Source organism: Wallemia ichthyophaga (genome assembly GCF_000400465.1).
Source record: "Wallemia ichthyophaga EXF-994 unplaced genomic scaffold scaffold14, whole genome shotgun sequence".
Classification (NCBI taxonomy): Eukaryota; Fungi; Basidiomycota; class Wallemiomycetes; order Wallemiales; family Wallemiaceae; genus Wallemia; species Wallemia ichthyophaga.
The window spans coordinates 161172-179918 of NW_008806287.1; the positions used below are offsets into that span (position 1 = coordinate 161172).

Here is an 18747-nt window from a genome sequence, read left to right on the forward strand (position 1 = left end):
AGCCAGCCGGCTAATCACCCACAGCGACCACTTGGGAATTTAAATGGATCAAGTAATAAACAGCACCACTGAGTACGCTCTACAGCTCCTTAATACCTTATAAGCTTAATTTATTTAAATTTTCTAATTTGTAAATTTTGATAGACGCTGACGCTCATCCTGAATTCCTTCTCGTTAGCAACGCTGTGTTTTTGAAAAATGGTGTGTGGCTGTTTATATGAATATAAGCCATTCTAATAAACTTCCCCCGCTTTAGACCCTTGCAGTCGACCTTCTCAACCCTTCGTATCAATCTGAGGTTCAAAAGCACAAGCTCAAGCGTCTGGTCCCAAGTCCAAACTCTTTCTTCATGGACGTCAAGTGCCCAGGATGCTTTGCTATTACAACCGTCTTCTCACACGCTCAGACGGTTGTTTTATGCGGCTCTTGCTCCACCGTACTCTCTCAACCAACCGGTGGTAAGGCTCGTTTGACTGAGGGTGAGTCCTTTTCCTCTTTTAAGACTTATTTCTCATTCATTACTTTCCAGGCTGCTCATTCCGTAGAAAGAACTAAGTTTTCTAAGCTTAAACTGTTATCTACGAAATACATTCCTCTTCAACGTGCACTAGCAGCTATCATTTTATCTATTACCTTTGCCCTCTTGTCTGTATCTGCAAATAACGCTTTGCATAGCCTGACTAATTCTTCGGACGTGAAGTCAACTAAAGAGCCTTGTTCATGCAAGTAACTGAGGTCTACGAGACTCGCTTCAAGGATCTCACTCAAGTACGCCATCTTGAACCAACTCTCCGTGTGCTTATACCCTTGCGTTCCATTCTCCTCAAATACTTCCTCGATCCCTGCCTGCAATTCCCTACACAACTTACTCACTTTGTTACTATCTTCTTCGCTGATATCGTCTAGATCCTCTACCGCCTCTATAACAAACCTCATCACAAACTCTGCTATTGATCCTAAGAGCTGATTGAGATCTTCTACGCTAATCACGCCTTTGACTGTCGATCTTAACCTCGAGATTGATGATATTACCCCAGCGAACGCCTTCTCGTGCTTTATTGACAGATCAATCAGTGATCCTGCCTCTGTCAGCATCTCAACCAATTGACGCTTCTGTTCCACATCCACCTCCATCATAATCTTCTTGTTGAGCATACCCAGCTTTTTACTATTACTAATTAACTCCCTTTGCCACGTTTGATGCGATAAATACTCGCAGTCGTTTGCAAATTGTAAAGCTAATGCTGGAACAAGTTTGATTGTCTCCTGGTGTACGTGAGGGAATAAACATCTGTATATATCTATGACAGATTCCATAACAGTTGTAGCCTCCTTCAACAGGTCCTTATCTGATGAAGGTATTTCATCTGTGTGCTTAAGAAACTCCTTATCACTATAGACGTCATCCATTAGACCAATCAGCTGATTTACATACTCTGACACTACGATTCGCCGCTTCTGTCCAATTTGTTTCTCGTCCACCGCTTGCTGTGGTATTCGGGTATGTTTTGCTGTCTCACTCCATTTGCTATCTTTAACGGGATTGCGCTCCTCATCTTCAAGTGTCCAGCCATCTTCACTAATATTATCTTTTTTTGTTGGTACTGATGCTGCTGCTGCTGCCTCATCAATGTCCATGTCATCCTTCCAAGGATCGTCGTCATCGGAAATTGGATTGGCGGGTGTCACCTTCTGCTTATCATCAGCAATCTCCACATCCTCATCGTCGTCGAGTCCCCATCCATCGTCGTCATCATTGGCTATGATATCAGGCTGGGGTGAAGTAATGGACGAGCCAGACTCTGTGCGTGACAACTGAGGTTTACCAATCTGCTCGCCTTGAGCTGTTTCCTCTTGCAGCTGCTCAATGCCTTCTTCCTCATCTAGCCCCCAACCGTCTTCGTCCTTCTCACCATCTTCCTCATCGACGTCCTTAATCGATGCTAACGATGTCTTAGAGTCTGCCTTCTCTATCGAAGCACGCGGTTGAGGTAATACTTCCTCATCATCTAAACCCCAGCCATCCTCATCACCCTCATTATCTGGTAGGTGATTACTTTCATCTATATTTGGTTGAGAGGATAATCTCAAAGCATCATCGCTTATTGTTCTCTCTATGTCCTCCGTATTGTACTTGTCACTGCTATCCTTAACCAGAACTGAAATCTCAGCTGTAAACATATCCCAATTTGGTCTCAAAATAACCTTTCTAGCATCCTTCAAAGCTCGATTTTGTCTTTGTTCTATCCAATAATTACCCCAATTCTGAGACACTTTCTTTATCAATCCATCCTGACTAACTTGATTTTCAAAATCAACTGCTTCATCTAATCTTCTTTGGAATAGGGTTACGTCTGGCCCACCTAAGCGATATGGTAGGGATGGGAGAAGGTATACATCCATCAATCTCTCCAACACAAGTGGTGTTAGCTGTTTACCAAGATCTTGGTATCTTTTGTTGATGAATTCTAAAAAAATAGCCAGATTTTTCAATTGTGTGCTCTTAATGGGAGCTTCTGTGGTGGGCTGAAGTGTGAGTGTGTCCTCGCTGAACACTATTGTGGGTATAAGAGCTTTGCTTGTTGAAGGTGGAAGAAGTGTATCAACAAAGTATTCCTTTACGCTGCTATAAAGATTCTTGTAGTGATTAGAGAAGCTTTTGAGAGTATTCAGCGCGTCTACTATTTCCGACAAAGGACGAGTGCCGTATAGACTTTTGAGCGTCAGACTGGAAGCTGTGCACTTGGTTGATTCATTCCATGCGCTGTTTAAATTGTTTGTGAGAAGTTCAGATAATTCGTAGTATTCCGTCTGAAGAGTAGAAGAACCGTCCCATCGCGACACAAAAGATCGTTGAAGCTGCTCAATATTAGATTTCATATCTGATCTTAAATATTGTGCAGCTGTGGAATAGTCATTCGAGTCTATATGCCTCCTCAACGTCGACAAAGATGAATGGACGGAATCCAGTATAGTTTTAGCCTCGTGCTCTAGCTTTGCCTGCTTGTAATCTTCTATGTGAGCTCTGTATTGCTCAACCTCCCGCTCTAAAGAGGGCTTCATTTGTTGGATTTCTAGGTAAATGTCATCTGATTTCGACGCTATTTGTGAGTGTAATTGGGAAATACTAAGCGACTGGCTGAGCTGATGAGCGTGTGTGCTCAGGTTCCCATTAAATTTATCTGCCAACTCGACCTGAGCGCCGTTGATGAGTGGTGCTGCCAATAGCGTGGCAGTATACATACTCTGCGGTCGTTGATATCATTCTCCAATCTTCCCTGCAATGCCACTAGATCGCGTGTATTATCTATCGTCGAAAGTGATTCTATGTATCTGTCCAAGCAACTCATCGTCGTATTCGTGCAAGAGAACGGCGCTATTCAAACAATCCCATCTATCAATTTACAAAGCCTTATGTTCGATTGTATCATTTCCTTGTAATTCAGCTTGAAATCCATCGCAACAGTCTTAATTTTCTTATCGACTAGCTCGGCATCAGGACGCAGTGGCTCATCCGCGCGCGACTTGGCACAAAGAATCATATCGAACAGCGTAAGCCAATTCCAGCCGCTACTCTTAGCAAATAGGTCATTAACTACGTCATACCATTCACTAGAATCCTTTGTCAAGTCTTTTATGTCCTCCACAGAAGTTTCAACTGCGGCATACTCAGCCTTCATCGACGCATACATATCCAGTAAGCAATTGCTATTGCTCCAGTTGTGGTTGATCGATATACAGTCGTCCAAATTCTCTACCTGGTGATACCAGCCACTCGGTATGAAAATTATTTGTCCAGGCTCTTGAACCACCTCTGTCGCGTACTTTTCTGCCTCATAAAACTGTTTAAACACACTCCTATCCACATCGCGTACATCGTACACTATCTCCGATGTCGTAATATGTGGAAATCGCCGCAAAAAAGTTTCAGTATGTGGTGGAAAAAGCCTCCACAGCTTCCTGCCAATGATATTAGCTGACCAAGAGTAGCTCCTATATACATCACGGTGTAAGCCTGTAAAAGTAGATGCTGATCCAGCATAGACGAATCTGAAATCGTCGTTTGTATGTGCTAGATAGTAGTCGTTCATCCAGTCGTCGCGTAAATATGACGGTGTAGAGTAGAAGGAATCCCCACTCCTCAATCCTAAATGCCAGTCTTTAATATACAGACGCTCCCCCTGCTTCATTCTGGTGATTGCATTGCCAACTGTCATTTCTTCTCGCTGCTGGTCGCTGAAATCTCTCACTTCACACAGCGCCACAGAAACGACCTGATCGCCATAGAGCGACGCTAGCGTATCCAGACTCTCCCATTCTTGATAAGCAGTCCAGCTCTTTACTGCATCCGAGTTAATCAAACAGGGGAGATTCGGTAACAGATTTCTAGACTGCCAATTAAAAGTCGAAGTGATCGCCGATAATTCTCCTCACTAAAAACTCATCATATTGTGGATCACCAATGACTGCGACCATTAAAGCCAATCAGAGCGTCAAGCAGCTCGCAAAAGACAAGAAAGAAGCCAAATGTAAACTGTAATTCATGCCAACAATCGTGTAAACGTGTAAAAGAACAAAATATGGGTATAGAAAGTATTGTAAAGTGTAATATTGCTGCTGTAATAATGATAACAAACGTTACTGCTCCGTTGGTCTAGATATGTTAGGTTTCACATGCACACTCTCGTCCTCGTATGCTTCAATGATCGAGTTGGAGTCCAATTGATCTTCATTTGTCGGTTCACGTTGTTCGCTTTCATGTTCTGCTCCTTGTGGCGTACTCCTCTGAGACTGCTCCTTTGAGTGTGACTTAGATGATTGGCTACTGCTATTTCTGTTCCTCCTGAATGAAAATTTTCTATGCGAAGTTGAAGAACTATCCTTAGTATAAGGTAATATCGATTCAGTTTTATGGTAGCGTGAACTACTCTTCCTGTTCAAACTACCATAACCACTGTCAGGTGTTCCAAGCTGAGGCGACTGACTAGTTTCAGCGCCTTGCTCATTATCACTTGACTGTGATTTACGTCTAGATGAAGTTCTAGTCGTTGGAGATGATCTCATTTGAGAGGCTCTTCTGCCTAGTACTTGAAATTGCTCTCTAAACCCACCTGAAGTAGTTCTAGGTGCAAAGTCACTTAACGATAGACCTTGCGTCGAGGCTCTCATAGATGACATATCATGAGTTTGTGATGCTTCACTGCGCTGTAAAGGTGAAGCTATTGCATACTTGGTTCTCGACGTCTCACCAACATTAGACGCCAGCGTGTTTGAGCGCTTCAAATCTATTCTCTCACTTTTCTGTGGTAGCGGTGCCCATGTCAATGGCTCATTATCAAATATAGTCTTGTAGTAGAGTATAAGATCTTCCATTGTCTTGTCCTTCGATGCAGCATGCTGCATTTTGAGCGCATCTTCTGCACTCATACCTTGAAGCTCCTCAATATTGATATCACCCATAATCACAGGCTGGAAGACTATCGCCAAGCTTGACACATTCATCTTATTGTATGGCTCATAAAGTGCAACCAAAGCAAGGTGTTCGACGACCATTTTCAGAGTTTGTGATGCTAGTGGCGACAATTTTCTCATTTTAGACTTGAGCAATGGAAAAGCTTCAGCGAATTGCTTTTGGCGCGTTTCTGTGTGTTGTACACGTTCAGCTAAAGAACATCTGAACAAAGGCTCGGGTAGCTGACGTAGGTATAACTTTAACACTCCTGCAATTGTATGTGGTTCATCTGAACTCGTTATCTCAAAGTTGCCATAGTCTTTCTCAATTCTCCTGACCATATCAGTGACAGCTGCTTGGCGCGGACTGATTCTGTAAATACCTTCGGTTCTGATAGGGCTCCTGTTCAATGCTGCAATGGCTTGCGATACAACACGCGGTGGTACGTCACCAGTACCGCAAGTCATAGCTAAATCAGACAACTTAACGCCAAAAACTAATTCAAACGATTCACCAGCGTGATCAACATAGAGATAACGAGGGGGTATACCAAGTGAAGCGGGATCAGCAGGTAGAGTACCCTTGAATTGAGCTAGATCCTTCTCTGGATCGATTCTTTCGACTGTATCGCGTACAGTTTGAGATAAACCGTCATGCTTCTTGACTAAATCTATATTATGCTCAGTGTAGCAAGTGAGACGCTCACGCATTTGTTCTGACAATGCTTCAATGAACTCGGACAAACTAACGAAAGCAGCTCCTTGAAGGCGCTCACGCTGCAGTCTGAGACTTTCTAAATGAAATACTGCTTGTCGGTATGTGTTGTCAGCTTCCTCAGCCTCCCTCTTAGCTTTGGCTATCTTGAGTGCACTAGGTTTTGAACCAGATTGAATGGATGTAGGGTCTTCAACGAGTTTGCTATCACGATCAGAGTCGTTACTAGCACCAGCACCCATATTCTTGAAAAAGCTATTAAGATGACGTTTACCATTAGCCCAATCTTTAGTTTTGAAAGCGTTTATCATGTCTTTACCGGCAGAATTTGCGTTTGCAGATTCTGGCGACATAGGTCGCGATGAAGGTTCCTCAGAAGCGGTTGAGGTATTGCTCTGAATGGGTTGTATGATATTCTGTAACAATCTGGCTTGAGCGTCGACAGCAGCGCTCTGACGTTGATGGGCTTCAAGTTCTATATACTTCTTCTCGTACGACTTCTTGTACTTCATAACTCTTTCTCTGTACTCGTTGTAATCGGCAGAGCTAGATCTGATATCTTCTTTAACGCGACGACGTGTACGTTCGTGGGTGTCCTAAAACGGATGAGAACGTGAGAATGAAAGTAATTTGAAAGCGCACCTTGAAAACGGTCAATGGATCAACTACGTCATCCTCCAAGGCCTGCCTGAAGTTGTCTCGGACTTGGCGTTCACGGTCCAAACCATCTCTAACCTCTGACCATACGTGACGAAGAGATGTCATGGCATATTTACTGGTAATTTCCGTGAGACTGCTATCACAGCGGTGTATTCCGAGGACATACGTATCTAAATCGTTGTCAATCCTGCTAGCTGAGTCGTGTAAACGGTTAAGGCCTTGTATACTGGGTTTGTTAGCTGCTGTGAATGGCTCATTCACCTCTCGCCTACTATTGAGTCTCTAGTGCTATCCTAATAGGTGAAAATCAACGCCGGGACATTACAAAGAGCAATTGAAACGCACCGCTCGTTGAAGAATTGTACGTATGACTAAAGTACGCTTATTAATAGGTGTGTAAATCCTCACTAGCGAACGAACCTCATTCAATTCCTTTGCTTTGAATGCAAATAAACTGAGCAAACCGAGCTCCTGGACTTGGTTGTGGTTACCAGAGGACAAACGCGGCTGCTGGCTGTAGTCCTGCAGCGTATACTCAGAATTATCGCTAAAAATCACTCCATTCCTCACTGTGGAACTCCTGGCTGTCATCAACGTCTGTGATGAACGAGGATTTAATCCTGGGTAAAAGGATCAAGTAGATAAAATAAATAAATGCAAACACTTATTTGAGATACACGCGTCCATCGCTTTCAACTTGTACTGTTTGTCCATCAAACCCAGGTCCAATGTCCATATCAACTGCTTGCTTCTGCTTTATGTACTCTATCCAACTAGCATGTGTACGCTCATGTCCAAATCCAATATAAAGTGTTTTCTGTGCACCGATCCGATACGTTGCATTCAAACTCTGTTCCAATCCGAAATGTGATAAGTGGGGGTCTGTTTTCAGGCAATCTAGTGCGAGAACTGCGGGTTTTCTATCCCAGAATGTCCGCTCTATAATTTCGTATGCTCTCTCTGGAATTCTACTTACATCTGCCATATAAATCAAACCAACGGGGAATATGAAACTGAGACAAATAAACGGCGAGCTATCTCCCGATACACTCTTAGGTGAAGCTAATCCATGTTCCACCTCCGCGGAGATAACAGGCACACCTGCGACATCAAACTGCTCTCCTGGTGTTATTATGTGCCATCTGAATGCTGGAACATCACCACCGCCGCTGGCTTTTTAAGTTAAGAATTTGTATTAGAAAGTCTCAGTTTTAGCCATAAATATTGCCCACCTTTCGAGCTATCGACCACTGTAATCCTTACGTCAGCCAAAACCGACAGTATCTGTCAGCGAACCCACTGTAAGGAAACACATTCTTAACGGTGTTGAATGTATCCAGGTTGGTATAAACGTCTATGCAGTCCTGTATCGAACGCATAGTCCACGCCTGTAAGGATTCTCAGTAAACTACTCGACCAACTCCACCGATAGTATCCACCGATAGTATCTTCTACCCACCCTCAAATCATCTAATCCATACATAGCATCAGCATGGCCGTGTGTAAGCAGTAGTCCGTCAATCTTTCTCAGCCCTCGCTTAGGAAATTGCCTCAACGAATCCCTATAAAACGTCTTGCCACAATCAATCAATATGGTCTTAATATTTCCATCGCCCCCTTTTGCCTGCACGACTGCCGATGTATTGCCCCTCGTATCCTCCTCCGCGGACGATAAGCACGTCTTGCATCGTTGTTCGGGATCCGTGACGCATGGCAATATGGGCACCGCAGAGCTAGTACCTGTACCCAGAAACATGAATTCAAATTGCGTTTCTCGTACATCGCTCTGATTGCTATCTGGCAGCATTTCTGGTAGCATCAAGCGTGCTATGATGATAGTCTATTTTTAACCCATCAATAACTCCGACTACAACGAATGAAACATGCATTATAAATTCTTTTGTGCCTTTATTTACAACTAACTTGGTGGCGGTGGTGGTGGGATACCTTCGTCTGGTGGTAATGGTGCATCATCAGCAGGCATTTCAGGTGGAAGTGGAGCATCTTCAACGTCTTGGAGTTTTCCATACGCCCCAACAATGGTACGTCCACCGAATACTCTACCAGCTAGCGCTTTCAACGCCTTACTCGCCTGCTCTTCTGTTTTATACAGAATATATATCTTCCCAACGCCTAACTCCTCTGCAACTGCTTCAAATCGGAAGTCTTCCCCAGATGCTGTAACAACTCCGGGTGTTCTGAATACTGGATCATCTGGTCTAGGTGGTCGAGGTATCTTGATTTTTACCACCTCACCATACTGTGAACACTCCTCTTGAATATCCTCTCTGATTTCTTGGTAGTCGAGATCATCTCTGAGCTCCTCCGCGGTCACCATATTCAATAAAAGTAAGACGTTTGTGCGGAAAGCTTGTGTTTCTGACGCCATTGGAAGAATCTGAGCAATTGTTGATGTACCACCTGCGCCAACTTTACCCATTGGACCAGTTGATGAGCGCTGAACGACAAGCTTTCTGTCGCCTACTTCCATCCCGTTCAGACCTTGTATAGCAATGTCGGTGAGTGAGGGATCCTTGTACTCGCAAAATGCAAATCCCTATTTTTTTTTATATATGTTAGTTAAGGCAATTGATAACACAATCAAAACTCACTTTTGAAACCTCCGTCGTTCCTTCTTTAACCAAATTGAAAGAGCGTAGCTCACCAAAACTACTGAGCAACTCCATCACCTGCTCGTCCGTGAGGAAAGAAGGCAAGCTACCGACAAAGATTTTCTGGTCAGAATCTGGCACCGTTCCACTGACGTTGTTGCCTTGTTTGCTCTGTAGCTCCTCAAGCACAACATCTGGACGCTTAACCTGGATGGATTCACCTTGGAAGATGGTGCCATCAAATTGTAGAGCCAGAGTAGCCTCTTCTGGGTTTCTAAACTCAACGTAAGCGTAACCTCTGTCGTGCTTAACTGTGACATTAACGGTAGCATCGCCAGGAATTTTTGCGACTTGATCAATAGTCGACATTTTATCATTAAACAACTTTGTCAAGTTCTCTTCATTGTGATTTGGTTTGATGTCGCCAATAAAGACTCTTCTAGAAGCCCTTGATCCAGTGAAATCCTCTAAAGTAGGAGGAAGATTAGAGAAGGAAGATTGGCCAGGGAAAGCAACAGCGCGTTGAACGCCTGCCATGGCGAAGATACCAGAATACTTAGCCTGCAAAGCTGTAATACCTTCGAAGCCAGGTGGTTTGATATCCCAATAGCTTCTCTGTTTTTTGCGTTGTGATAGTGGCACAATATTGTCTGGAGTTGGGCTGCGTCTTTTTGGAGTGCCGTAACTACGATCCATGTCTTCTCTGCCACGGTCGCGGTCAGCGCGATCACCACGGTCTCTATCAATTCTCCTCCTATCGTCTCTGTCTCTGTCGGATCTCCTCGGACGCCTGTCGTCGTAGCGGTCTCTGTCGCTCCTGTCTCTATCCCTGCGATCGTAGCGCTCAAAGTCTCTTTCGCGGTCTTCACGGCGTGCGCGTCTATCGTAATCATCGCGACGGCGAGATCTATCGTATCTGTCGTCGTCTCTGTCGCGGCGAGGTCTATCAGAGTAACGTCTGCGGTCTAAAGATGGTCAGAAATACGTGGATAAAACCGTTAAATAAACTCACCGTAATCTCTATCTCTGTCCCTGCGTCGTTGTGAGAAATAAATCTGTGCAATTCTTTTCAACTCACATGGCGGTAAGAGATGAGGAGATGGACACGCACAAGAGGGAATATCAATTATAGTATATTTTATGTATGTTTATTGAAATATAATTCTATACGTTAATCTATTTTAAATCTCTAGCCTTATCGACAGCCCAGCGGAGTTGCTCAAGAATAACGAATATGGCTATCGAGTTAGGGCAAAGTCTAATCCAGGCTGGAGTCCAGCCTCTGAAAAGGAATCCCGGTCCTTCATGTTGAAGAGAAGACTTGAACATCTGAGTGATAGATCCACCCGCGCTAGATTGACTCATAACTCTCGACTTGATTACATCTGCTGGTGAGCACACGGTAGTAGCGAGTGTGCCTGCCAAGAATGACGCAGAGAAATGAAGCGGAAGGCCTTCCTCCATTTCAACAAAAGTCATCAAACTTCTCTTGAAGTAATCGTAGCTAGCCAACTGCGACGCATTCATAAGGATAGCTCTGACGGTATTCGGGCCCAATCCTCTAAACAGCGTTTTGACTCCTTCATCCTTTGTCATTCTGAAGGTACCATGCAGCGCATTTCTATATCCCTTTCTTTCAGCAGCAGGTTTAGTAGCATCCGAAGTCATTCTAACTAGAACAATATCTGTTATGCGTTAGATATACTCAAATTTCTATCCTCGCTTCTCACCTGCTGGATTCCCCGCAATACCGCCCAAAGCCCCGGCACCTGAAGCACAGAGCACCATATTAGCAGCGCTGGCCTGTTCTGCGTCATGTGAGTTAGTGCGACTACACGACGTACGCCAACTCACGACCAGGTTTGGCAGTAAACGCTTTAAGTTTCTCATAAGCGCCAAAACGGGTAATCGAGTAGGTCATCCTGGCGTGAGCTTTAGCGTGAGCTCAAGTGAGTGAGTGAAAAGCTTCACTCTGCCACTCACTGCCTAAACACCGAAGCGCTCAAACCAACATAGAGACCTCTGATACCTGCATGATTAGTCAGTATGGACAAACCCACTTGTAATCCAACCCACCTTGCTCTTTCACCGTGGAGATCATCGTCCGCAGCATATTCTGCCTATCCTTTGCAGCCATCGTTTGCATACGCACCTTGGTGAGATCGAGCGGGTGCGTGAGGCATGCAGCCATAGACGCAGCGACACCTGCAGACGTGCCATACGTGTAAGCAATTCTCTTACTATCGCTATTGCTTCATACATACCTCCCAGCCTGCTCTACTTAGCTACAAATTTTTGTCGTTTTTATACTAACACTCACCAGAATGGATATGAACGTTTTGCAGGTGCGGGTGCGGGCGCAGATACAGGCGCAGATACAGGCGCAGGCGCAGAACCAGAAACTGTCTTTTCTTGTGCGTAGTTTGACATTCTCCGACGGCTTGGCTGTGGCTGTGGCTGTGGCTATGGCACTGGCCGTGATTGGTGGATAGGAAGAAGTTTACAGGCACACATGTGTTTAAAACTTAGATAATTATAACATTAGGAAGACGCCATTGCTATATCTAGCACCAGTCGCTGCCTCAAATACTTCATGTGTTTCTGGGTGAATTCGAACGCACTGTCGTCATCGACATCCATACCTCTACTTAAGGCGTCCATAAAACAGCAGGAAAAAACACCGCAATCGAATCCATTGTTCTGAGCGGGTGTATTCTCCGACCAGAAGTCTTCCCAGTCTGTAAAGTCAAATGGAGTGCCCTTCTTCGTTTCGTGTTCCTTGCCAATATACTCGCGCATTTTGTTATATACGTGCTTATTACCCCCACCCATTGAGTCATACATCTCGAAACGCTTTTTGCGCATATTGATAGCCCCACAAACCCAATGTGACTGACCGCGGTTGATTGGAAAGATGATAATATCTTTTTCGAATAAGTCAATCTTCTTTACCCATCTTCCCAATTTAGCTTTGTCATAGCCAGCTGATTCGAGGGTAGAGAAGAGAAATGTGCCGTGTATGTACGCGTCAAATGGCTTGACGCCTTTCTTGTCGTTCTTCTCCCAACTTTCTATATCATCAGCCTTCCTCTTTCTTAGCATCTCGGCATAAAAGTTGATAACTTCATCATTCAGCCACCTTCCAGGAAGAAGGAGTTTAAGATCATTTGACATCATGGTCTGTCTACCGCATTTACTAACTTTGCCAGACAGGCTCATAATCTTCTTGTGCTCAGCGTGCTCTTCATCAGAAAGTTCAGTTGGGAGTTCACGTTTAGGGCCTAAGGAGAGCTTTGCGAGTTCAAGCTGTGATAAGTGATAGACCTTTGGTGGTGCTGCGTTGAAAGAGGTATCGCTGCGCAGCTGCTTGGTATCTAGCCAACCAACATCTAAGCTCTTCCTTGAGCGAGTTGAGGGAGGTATATTCTGACCCAGATTAAGCTTATCGACGCGCTGCTTGAACGAGTAATAGCCTTTAAGGGTAAAAGTGAGAAGAAAAGACCACGATAAGCATCACCAGCGCACCTTTAAAGGTATCAAAATCTGCAGAGTAACCTCTAGACTGCTGTTGATGGAATGCGAGTTTAATTTTCCTCAATTGGGCGTTATTTAAGTGCTGAGAGGGCGTAAGGAGGGGTAGAAAAGAGAATAAGCCTAAGGCACACCTGTAGGCTAAGAATATGAGGACGTTTCTTGTGAGATTTCTGGATAGTTTTGCTTTTAGTGCTGATTGAGAGAGAGTTATTAATATGACGATGAGATTGCTTCGATAGCTGCGATTGCTGCCGAGAATACTGCTGAGGAAATTGCTGCGATTGCTGCCGAGATTGCTGCCGAGAATCACCAATAAAATAATCAGATATGCTATGGAATAAATTTTCTAAATAACCGGTCATCAACCTTTATATCTTTATCTGGTGTTGAGCGTAATTATCAAGAGGAATGGGATACACTTATAGAAGATATATTAGATCAGAATCGGGTGCATTTGGATGCGTAAATTGTAAAACGCATTTAGCAGCGCTTGAGGATTTAGAGAGTCATGTGCGTGGATGGCTAATGGCTGATAAGACATCTAATCAATCTGAAGGCATTTCAAGGGCAAACGGGCAGGGCTTTGTTGTTTAGGAGTGTGTGAGTCAAAGGTATCCAACAGCCACTCAGGCTCACACGAAATAGCCTCAATTACACACTCTCTAAAGCAGAAGAAAGGGGAATGACCACTGGGGTACACACGGTTGCAGACTTGGAGTGTAGAAGGTGCAAGCTGCAGCTGGGCTGGAAATACCTCTATGCTTATGACGAGAGGTGGGCCATGTCTACAGCTATATAATCACACTCATCACAACCACCGCAGCCAGAAGTATAAAGAGGGCAAGTACATCCTTGAGAAAGCTAGAATAGTCAAGGTCGATGGCGGTTTGTCTAGACGTCGTACTCAACTCTTCTCCAACGGCGTTGTCTACAGCGACGACCAGGCCAGCGACGATGATTGACAGCTGTACCTTCAAACGAGGAGGTTTTAACGAACATACTAACGACAGGATTACTTATGTTTTGCTATTCTCAATGCATGTTGTACTATCTATTATTACTATTAGAGCACCGGTGTGGCTGGTGTGGCTGGTGTGCTCGAACGAGATGTCGCTGTTGATTTTGTTGACTTGCGTTTCTTCTTCTTGATTGATGTATTGGCAGTGCTATTAGCTGCCTTTGTCGGTATTGGTTGTGTAGGTGGTTCTACTACAACTTGCTGTTGCTCCCCCTCTTGTTCAGACTGCTCACCAAGTACCTTCGCTCTACGCTCCCGCTCAGCCTTAACATCCTCCCTAGTCGAACGCATCGACCTGAGTAACGGCAACGGGTTATCCTCACTCTCGTCCAATTTATCCCTCTGCTTATCCTGAATATCCCACTTATAACCAATTCTAGGATTATAAGCAGGTAATACATCCCTAATACTCTTCATGGACGACTGTAAAGCGAATATCGCGCTATGGAACTTTATACCTAGAGTACTGTATCCATCTGGTGCAGCGTATATGTTATTATTCAGGCAGTAATAAACCCCTAGTACTCTAACACTGCTAGGGGAGTATCTGTACTGCTTCTTTATGATAAACAAGTCAGGTGGCTTCGAATCAGCCAAAACAAATTCAACGCCAACAAAGTGAACAAGCTGATGTTGTAAATTCATTGGTTGAGCTAAATTTGCAATATTCTGCATCTTGATTAACTGGTTATTGCTCTTCTTATCGTAGAAAGGTGATAAACTAAAGTAATCCATTATGAGTACGTCATTTAGTGTATTACCGTAGAATTGTAAAAATTCAGGCGCTCTCCAGAAAATACTACTCAAATCAATTTCGTCATCTTGTGCCATTGATTGTGATGGTGATGGTCGAGACAAAGAAAGTCAAAGAAATAATAAATTTTCATCTTTACAAAATCATTTCAACTTGCTTGATGCTGGTGTTGTTCATGTTATTCATGTTGCATATGTTGATTTTGATTTTGATTCGTACTCGTACTCGTACTTGTATTAGGTGGTAAGAAACTACCTCCTCCAAACATATTTGGCCACCCAGATGTCCCACCATCTCCCCATATGCTATTAGATCTACCATTCCTAGTCATTTGATTACTATTAGGTGTTACGCTCCCTGTTACTCCCGCAGTCGGCCACCCCGTCTGTTTATCCAGACTCATCGGCAGTGGCTGCCAAGTGCTTCCACCTAATCCAACTGGTGCCATCTGTGAACTTTGTCGCCTTGCTGGTCTTTCCACCACTTCATCATCTCCACCTCCTAGTGCTGAACTACCAAGTAATTTACCCACTGAAGGTGCTGACGATGATTGATCTGGTGTTGTATTTCCACTTGGTCTAGATATCGGTGTTGGTACTGCAGATATAGGTGGTCTGCTAACTGCTCCGACCGCTCCAAATCCAACTGGTCTTGCTGACGTTGAGGCTGACGCTCCCGCAGATGGCCCGGCTAACAAGCTATCTTCACCAAGATTCAAACCCGCAACTCCTCCACCAACACTTCCAATCGGTGACTTTGACTGTCTCTTCCCACCGAACAAACCATCATCCATCGAGTTACTTTCAAATGCAGTTCTTGTCATTGAGGGTGGTGATTTCGCAAATCCGTATGCACCAAAAGGTGTCTGTGCATTTTGCGTTCCATTAGGAATCAGACCTGGTGGTGCTACCCCCACTCTAGGTCTCTGTTGATGTTGTTGATGTTGTTGATGTTGATTAGAAGCTGGACTATGCATCTCTTGTTGTGAATAAAATGGCGGCCTTTGAATATTCCCATTAAGTAGTGCTGAAGGTGCCTTTGGTGCATCTTGCATTTGCTTGTCTTTCGTTGGCGTCATCATGTAAGGTGCTGTCGAATTATGAGCTGGTGGTGACCTCATTGGCATCAACCCAGGTGCAGCTGCTGCTCTTGGTGAAGGTGATGATGTAGATGCTTCTGGGTTTTGTAACTGTCTGTGGAACTGTGCTCGCTGTGCTTGAGCTGCTGCTTGTGCTTGAGCATGTGCTTGCTGTTGACGAATCTGCTCCATTCTTGCTTGTTGAGCTTGAGCTTGTGCCTGCATTTGAGCCTGTGCCTGAGCTTGAGCTTGAGCCTGTGCCTGTGCCTGCTTCTGCAACTCTTCTTCGTGTGCTTTATCTGCTTTAGCTTTTTGCTCAGCTTCATATGCAGCAGCACGTTCCTTTTTACGCTCAAGTTTGGCAGCCTTAGCTCTCTCCTGCTCCTCCTTCTCTGATTTAAGCTTATCTTCACGCTCCTTTTTCTTACGCTCCTTCTCAGTTTCTCTTTCCTTGTGGATTTCCTGTTGACGCTGTCGCTCAGCCTCACGACGACGCTTCTCTTCCTCTTTAGCTTGTCGCTCTGCTTCACGACGCTGTCTTTCAGCTTCTTGACGTCGACGAGCTGCCTCTTGTGCAGCATCTGCTTTGGCTTTCTTAGCTGCCTCCTCTTCTGCAACTTGTGCTCTCTTAGCTGCATCTGCTTCCTCTTTTTGTTGACGCTGAAGACGCTTTTTGTCTTTCTTACGCTGATTCTCTTTGGCCTTTTTAGCTTCCTTATCCGCTGCAACCTTGTCTTCCTCCTCAAGTTCGCGGAGAAGTTGTAATTGACGTTCTTGTGCGACCTGCGATTACTTAGTTGTGATGAATAACGTATATCACAAACCACTCACCTTCTCACGATATGCCTGTAATACACGCTGTTCAAACATTCTTGCAGCAAATACTTGGAACATTCGACGACCATCTTCCATACGCTGTTGAGTGTGAGTTAGAATAAAAGATGCACTTAAAACACACTAACATCCTCATCATCATCATCCTCCAAAAAATCGTCATCTTCTTCATTATCATCCTGCTCATCTTCTTCTTCACTATCATCAAATCCAGCAGCAGCTTCTTCCTCTCTTTGTAAGCGTCTTTCAGCTAAACTTTCCATCATTTCTAAGAACTTTTGTCCGTCGTTTCTCAAGAGATCATCAGCAACGGTGAGTATTCCACCTAGAGCTAAAAATCAATAAATTGAATAGTTGTAAATTCCAAATAATACGCACCTTGTACTGTAAAAGTTTTCGAGAATGATGATGTGAATATCTCTGACTTCTTCCTTCTACTGTTGCCATGGCGATAGCGACGTGAATTAGACAGACTGTCTTGCTCATCGTCGTAGTCATCATCACCCGATATATCATCGTCAGGGTCATCCTCATCGTAATCCTCATCATCTTCGTCGTCGTACTCATCATCGAGGTCATCATCATCATCGCCATTATCGGGTGGTTGAACTAACTGACCGTTCTTGTCAAGTTCCACAGAACCTGGAAATGGACCTGGACCGGGAGGCGGTGGAATTGTAGTAGGAGAGCTATAATGCTGATATTGATGTGCGACGTACTGCTCGAGTTCATCATAGTAAGCATCGTATAAAACTTCAAGTTCATCTTCAATTGCTGAACGCTTTCTACCACAAACAGCGCAAGAGCATGAATGCTTCTGCTGCTCCTTCATTTTTCGAAGGACAGTCTCTTTTTCAACTTGTACTAGCTTTCTTCGCTCGTCTTGGGAGAGAGACAACCAGAATTCTTTTATACGCTCGCGCTCCTCAGTTGAATTAGTGGACCAAATCTTCTTAGCCAGAGAAGAAGAAGGAGGCTGCTTATTTGTGGAAGAAGTTTGAGATGATTTAGATTTCGTCTGATTTGTAGCGGCATTTGACCTCATAGTGGACTGTTGAGGTAGATAAGACATAGGAGCTTTTCCAGCAGCCCTAGAAGAAGGTGGTGGAGGTTGAGTGACTGGTGGGGGTGGAACTGGCTGAGCAGGTGGTGGTGGTGGTGGTGGAATAGAATTTGTATTCAACAAATTATTAACTTTTGGCTGAGCAGTGGGTTTAGTCTTCTTATTCTTCCTCTTCTTCTTCTTTGAAGGGGCGTCTGTAACACCATTCAAATGCTGTTCAGACTGTACACCAGGAGTAGTAAGAGGAATTACGCCGCTATCGTAAATGACGCCAGAATGATAGTTGTACTCGCCGTCAGTACCATCAATAGAGTCAACGTCATCGTCTGTATAATACTCCTGATCAAAGTCATCATGCCTCAAACCGCGTGAAGGTGGCGGACCAAGCTGCTCCAAAGCGAAACGAACAGAAGGATCACTGAAATCGAATGAGCTAGCTGGTGGGGGAGCAGGACCATGAGGAACGCCTTGAATCTGAGAATTGTTGTTGTTGTTGTTGTTTGGAGGGTAACGCGTGGCAGACGCAATTTGCTGTGCGACGGCCTGCATAGCTGCAGCAGACATCTTTGGAGGGGTGTGGTGGTTGTTTGATTGCAGCTGTCCGAGTGGCAGAGCATTTCTAATGAATTGTCGTAAGTGGGCTGGGAGACTGGACCAGTAAGCGTCATCGTCTGGGAGTGAACCTGGGTGATCAGCGGACATTCTAGCGTACAGGGAGCTAGCTGTTGCTAATAAGTCTAAAGATATATGAGAACAATAGGGCTGCACTGCGATTTGGACTAACCATGGGCAGTAGCTGCTGCGTCTACACCCAAATTCCATTGGCCACTGAGATCTGTATGCTGGCTATGCTCATCCACTTTCTTCTGCTGTCCTTTCTTCGATTTCGCGGGCATAACGTCGTCGCTCTGAACTAAGGTGAAATGGCGCAGGGATTCGGTGAGAAGTTATTTAAAAATTGTACAGCTAGTGCTATCTATCCTTTATATCGTATATTCAATTCATTTTAGATAAAAAATCTTTTTTAT

The 18747-nt window shown here is 44.4% G+C and overlaps 8 protein-coding genes across 8 annotated transcripts; 2 read left to right on the forward strand and 6 right to left on the reverse strand.

Annotated features, from left to right (window-relative positions):
- Positions 1–43: 43 nt before the first annotated feature.
- Positions 44–555, forward strand: J056_001237 (40S ribosomal protein S27; the record flags this gene model as incomplete). Its single annotated transcript, XM_009270797.1, has 4 exons — positions 44–72; positions 179–201; positions 267–479; positions 530–555. The coding sequence occupies 4 exons, from the start codon at positions 44–46 to the stop codon at positions 553–555; spliced, it is 291 nt and encodes a 96-aa protein (XP_009269072.1).
- A 42-nt stretch (positions 556–597) lies between these two features.
- Positions 598–3350, reverse strand: J056_001238 (Centromere/kinetochore protein zw10-like protein; the record flags this gene model as incomplete). Its single annotated transcript, XM_009270798.1, has 2 exons — positions 598–3195; positions 3246–3350. 2 exons carry the CDS (start codon positions 3348–3350, stop codon positions 598–600), a joined length of 2703 nt encoding a protein of 900 aa, XP_009269073.1.
- Positions 3351–3380: 30 nt separating this feature from the next.
- On the reverse strand, positions 3381–7417 carry J056_001239 (JmjC domain-containing protein 4; the record flags this gene model as incomplete). Its single annotated transcript, XM_009270799.1, has 7 exons — positions 3381–4342; positions 4683–6762; positions 6809–6941; positions 6993–7052; positions 7099–7119; positions 7172–7197; positions 7247–7417. The coding sequence occupies 7 exons, from the start codon at positions 7415–7417 to the stop codon at positions 3381–3383; spliced, it is 3453 nt and encodes a 1150-aa protein (XP_009269074.1).
- Positions 7418–7490: 73 nt separating this feature from the next.
- On the reverse strand, positions 7491–11868 carry J056_001240 (Splicing factor U2AF 50 kDa subunit; the record flags this gene model as incomplete). Its single annotated transcript, XM_009270800.1, has 14 exons — positions 7491–7999; positions 8059–8076; positions 8127–8214; positions 8286–8653; positions 8750–9383; positions 9439–10403; positions 10451–10470; positions 10760–11123; positions 11169–11246; positions 11293–11360; positions 11422–11467; positions 11515–11643; positions 11703–11710; positions 11759–11868. The coding sequence occupies 14 exons, from the start codon at positions 11866–11868 to the stop codon at positions 7491–7493; spliced, it is 3405 nt and encodes a 1134-aa protein (XP_009269075.1).
- A 111-nt stretch (positions 11869–11979) lies between these two features.
- Positions 11980–13334, reverse strand: J056_001241 (Sentrin-specific protease 1; the record flags this gene model as incomplete). The annotated part of the gene is made up of 3 exons (XM_009270801.1): positions 11980–12911; positions 12964–13054; positions 13104–13334. The coding sequence occupies 3 exons, from the start codon at positions 13332–13334 to the stop codon at positions 11980–11982; spliced, it is 1254 nt and encodes a 417-aa protein (XP_009269076.1).
- A 46-nt stretch (positions 13335–13380) lies between these two features.
- Positions 13381–13934, forward strand: J056_001242 (Yippee-like protein; the record flags this gene model as incomplete). Its single annotated transcript, XM_009270802.1, has 4 exons — positions 13381–13482; positions 13529–13572; positions 13618–13746; positions 13796–13934. 4 exons carry the CDS (start codon positions 13381–13383, stop codon positions 13932–13934), a joined length of 414 nt encoding a protein of 137 aa, XP_009269077.1.
- Positions 13935–14035: 101 nt separating this feature from the next.
- Positions 14036–14821, reverse strand: J056_001243 (Mediator of RNA polymerase II transcription subunit 6; the record flags this gene model as incomplete). Its single annotated transcript, XM_009270803.1, has 1 exon — positions 14036–14821. The coding sequence occupies one exon, from the start codon at positions 14819–14821 to the stop codon at positions 14036–14038; it is 786 nt and encodes a 261-aa protein (XP_009269078.1).
- Positions 14822–14922: 101 nt separating this feature from the next.
- J056_001244 (Stress response protein nst1) lies at positions 14923–18615 on the reverse strand (the record flags this gene model as incomplete). Its single annotated transcript, XM_009270804.2, has 5 exons — positions 14923–16605; positions 16654–16737; positions 16785–16981; positions 17035–18456; positions 18504–18615. The coding sequence occupies 5 exons, from the start codon at positions 18613–18615 to the stop codon at positions 14923–14925; spliced, it is 3498 nt and encodes a 1165-aa protein (XP_009269079.2).
- Positions 18616–18747: the final 132 nt, after the last annotated feature.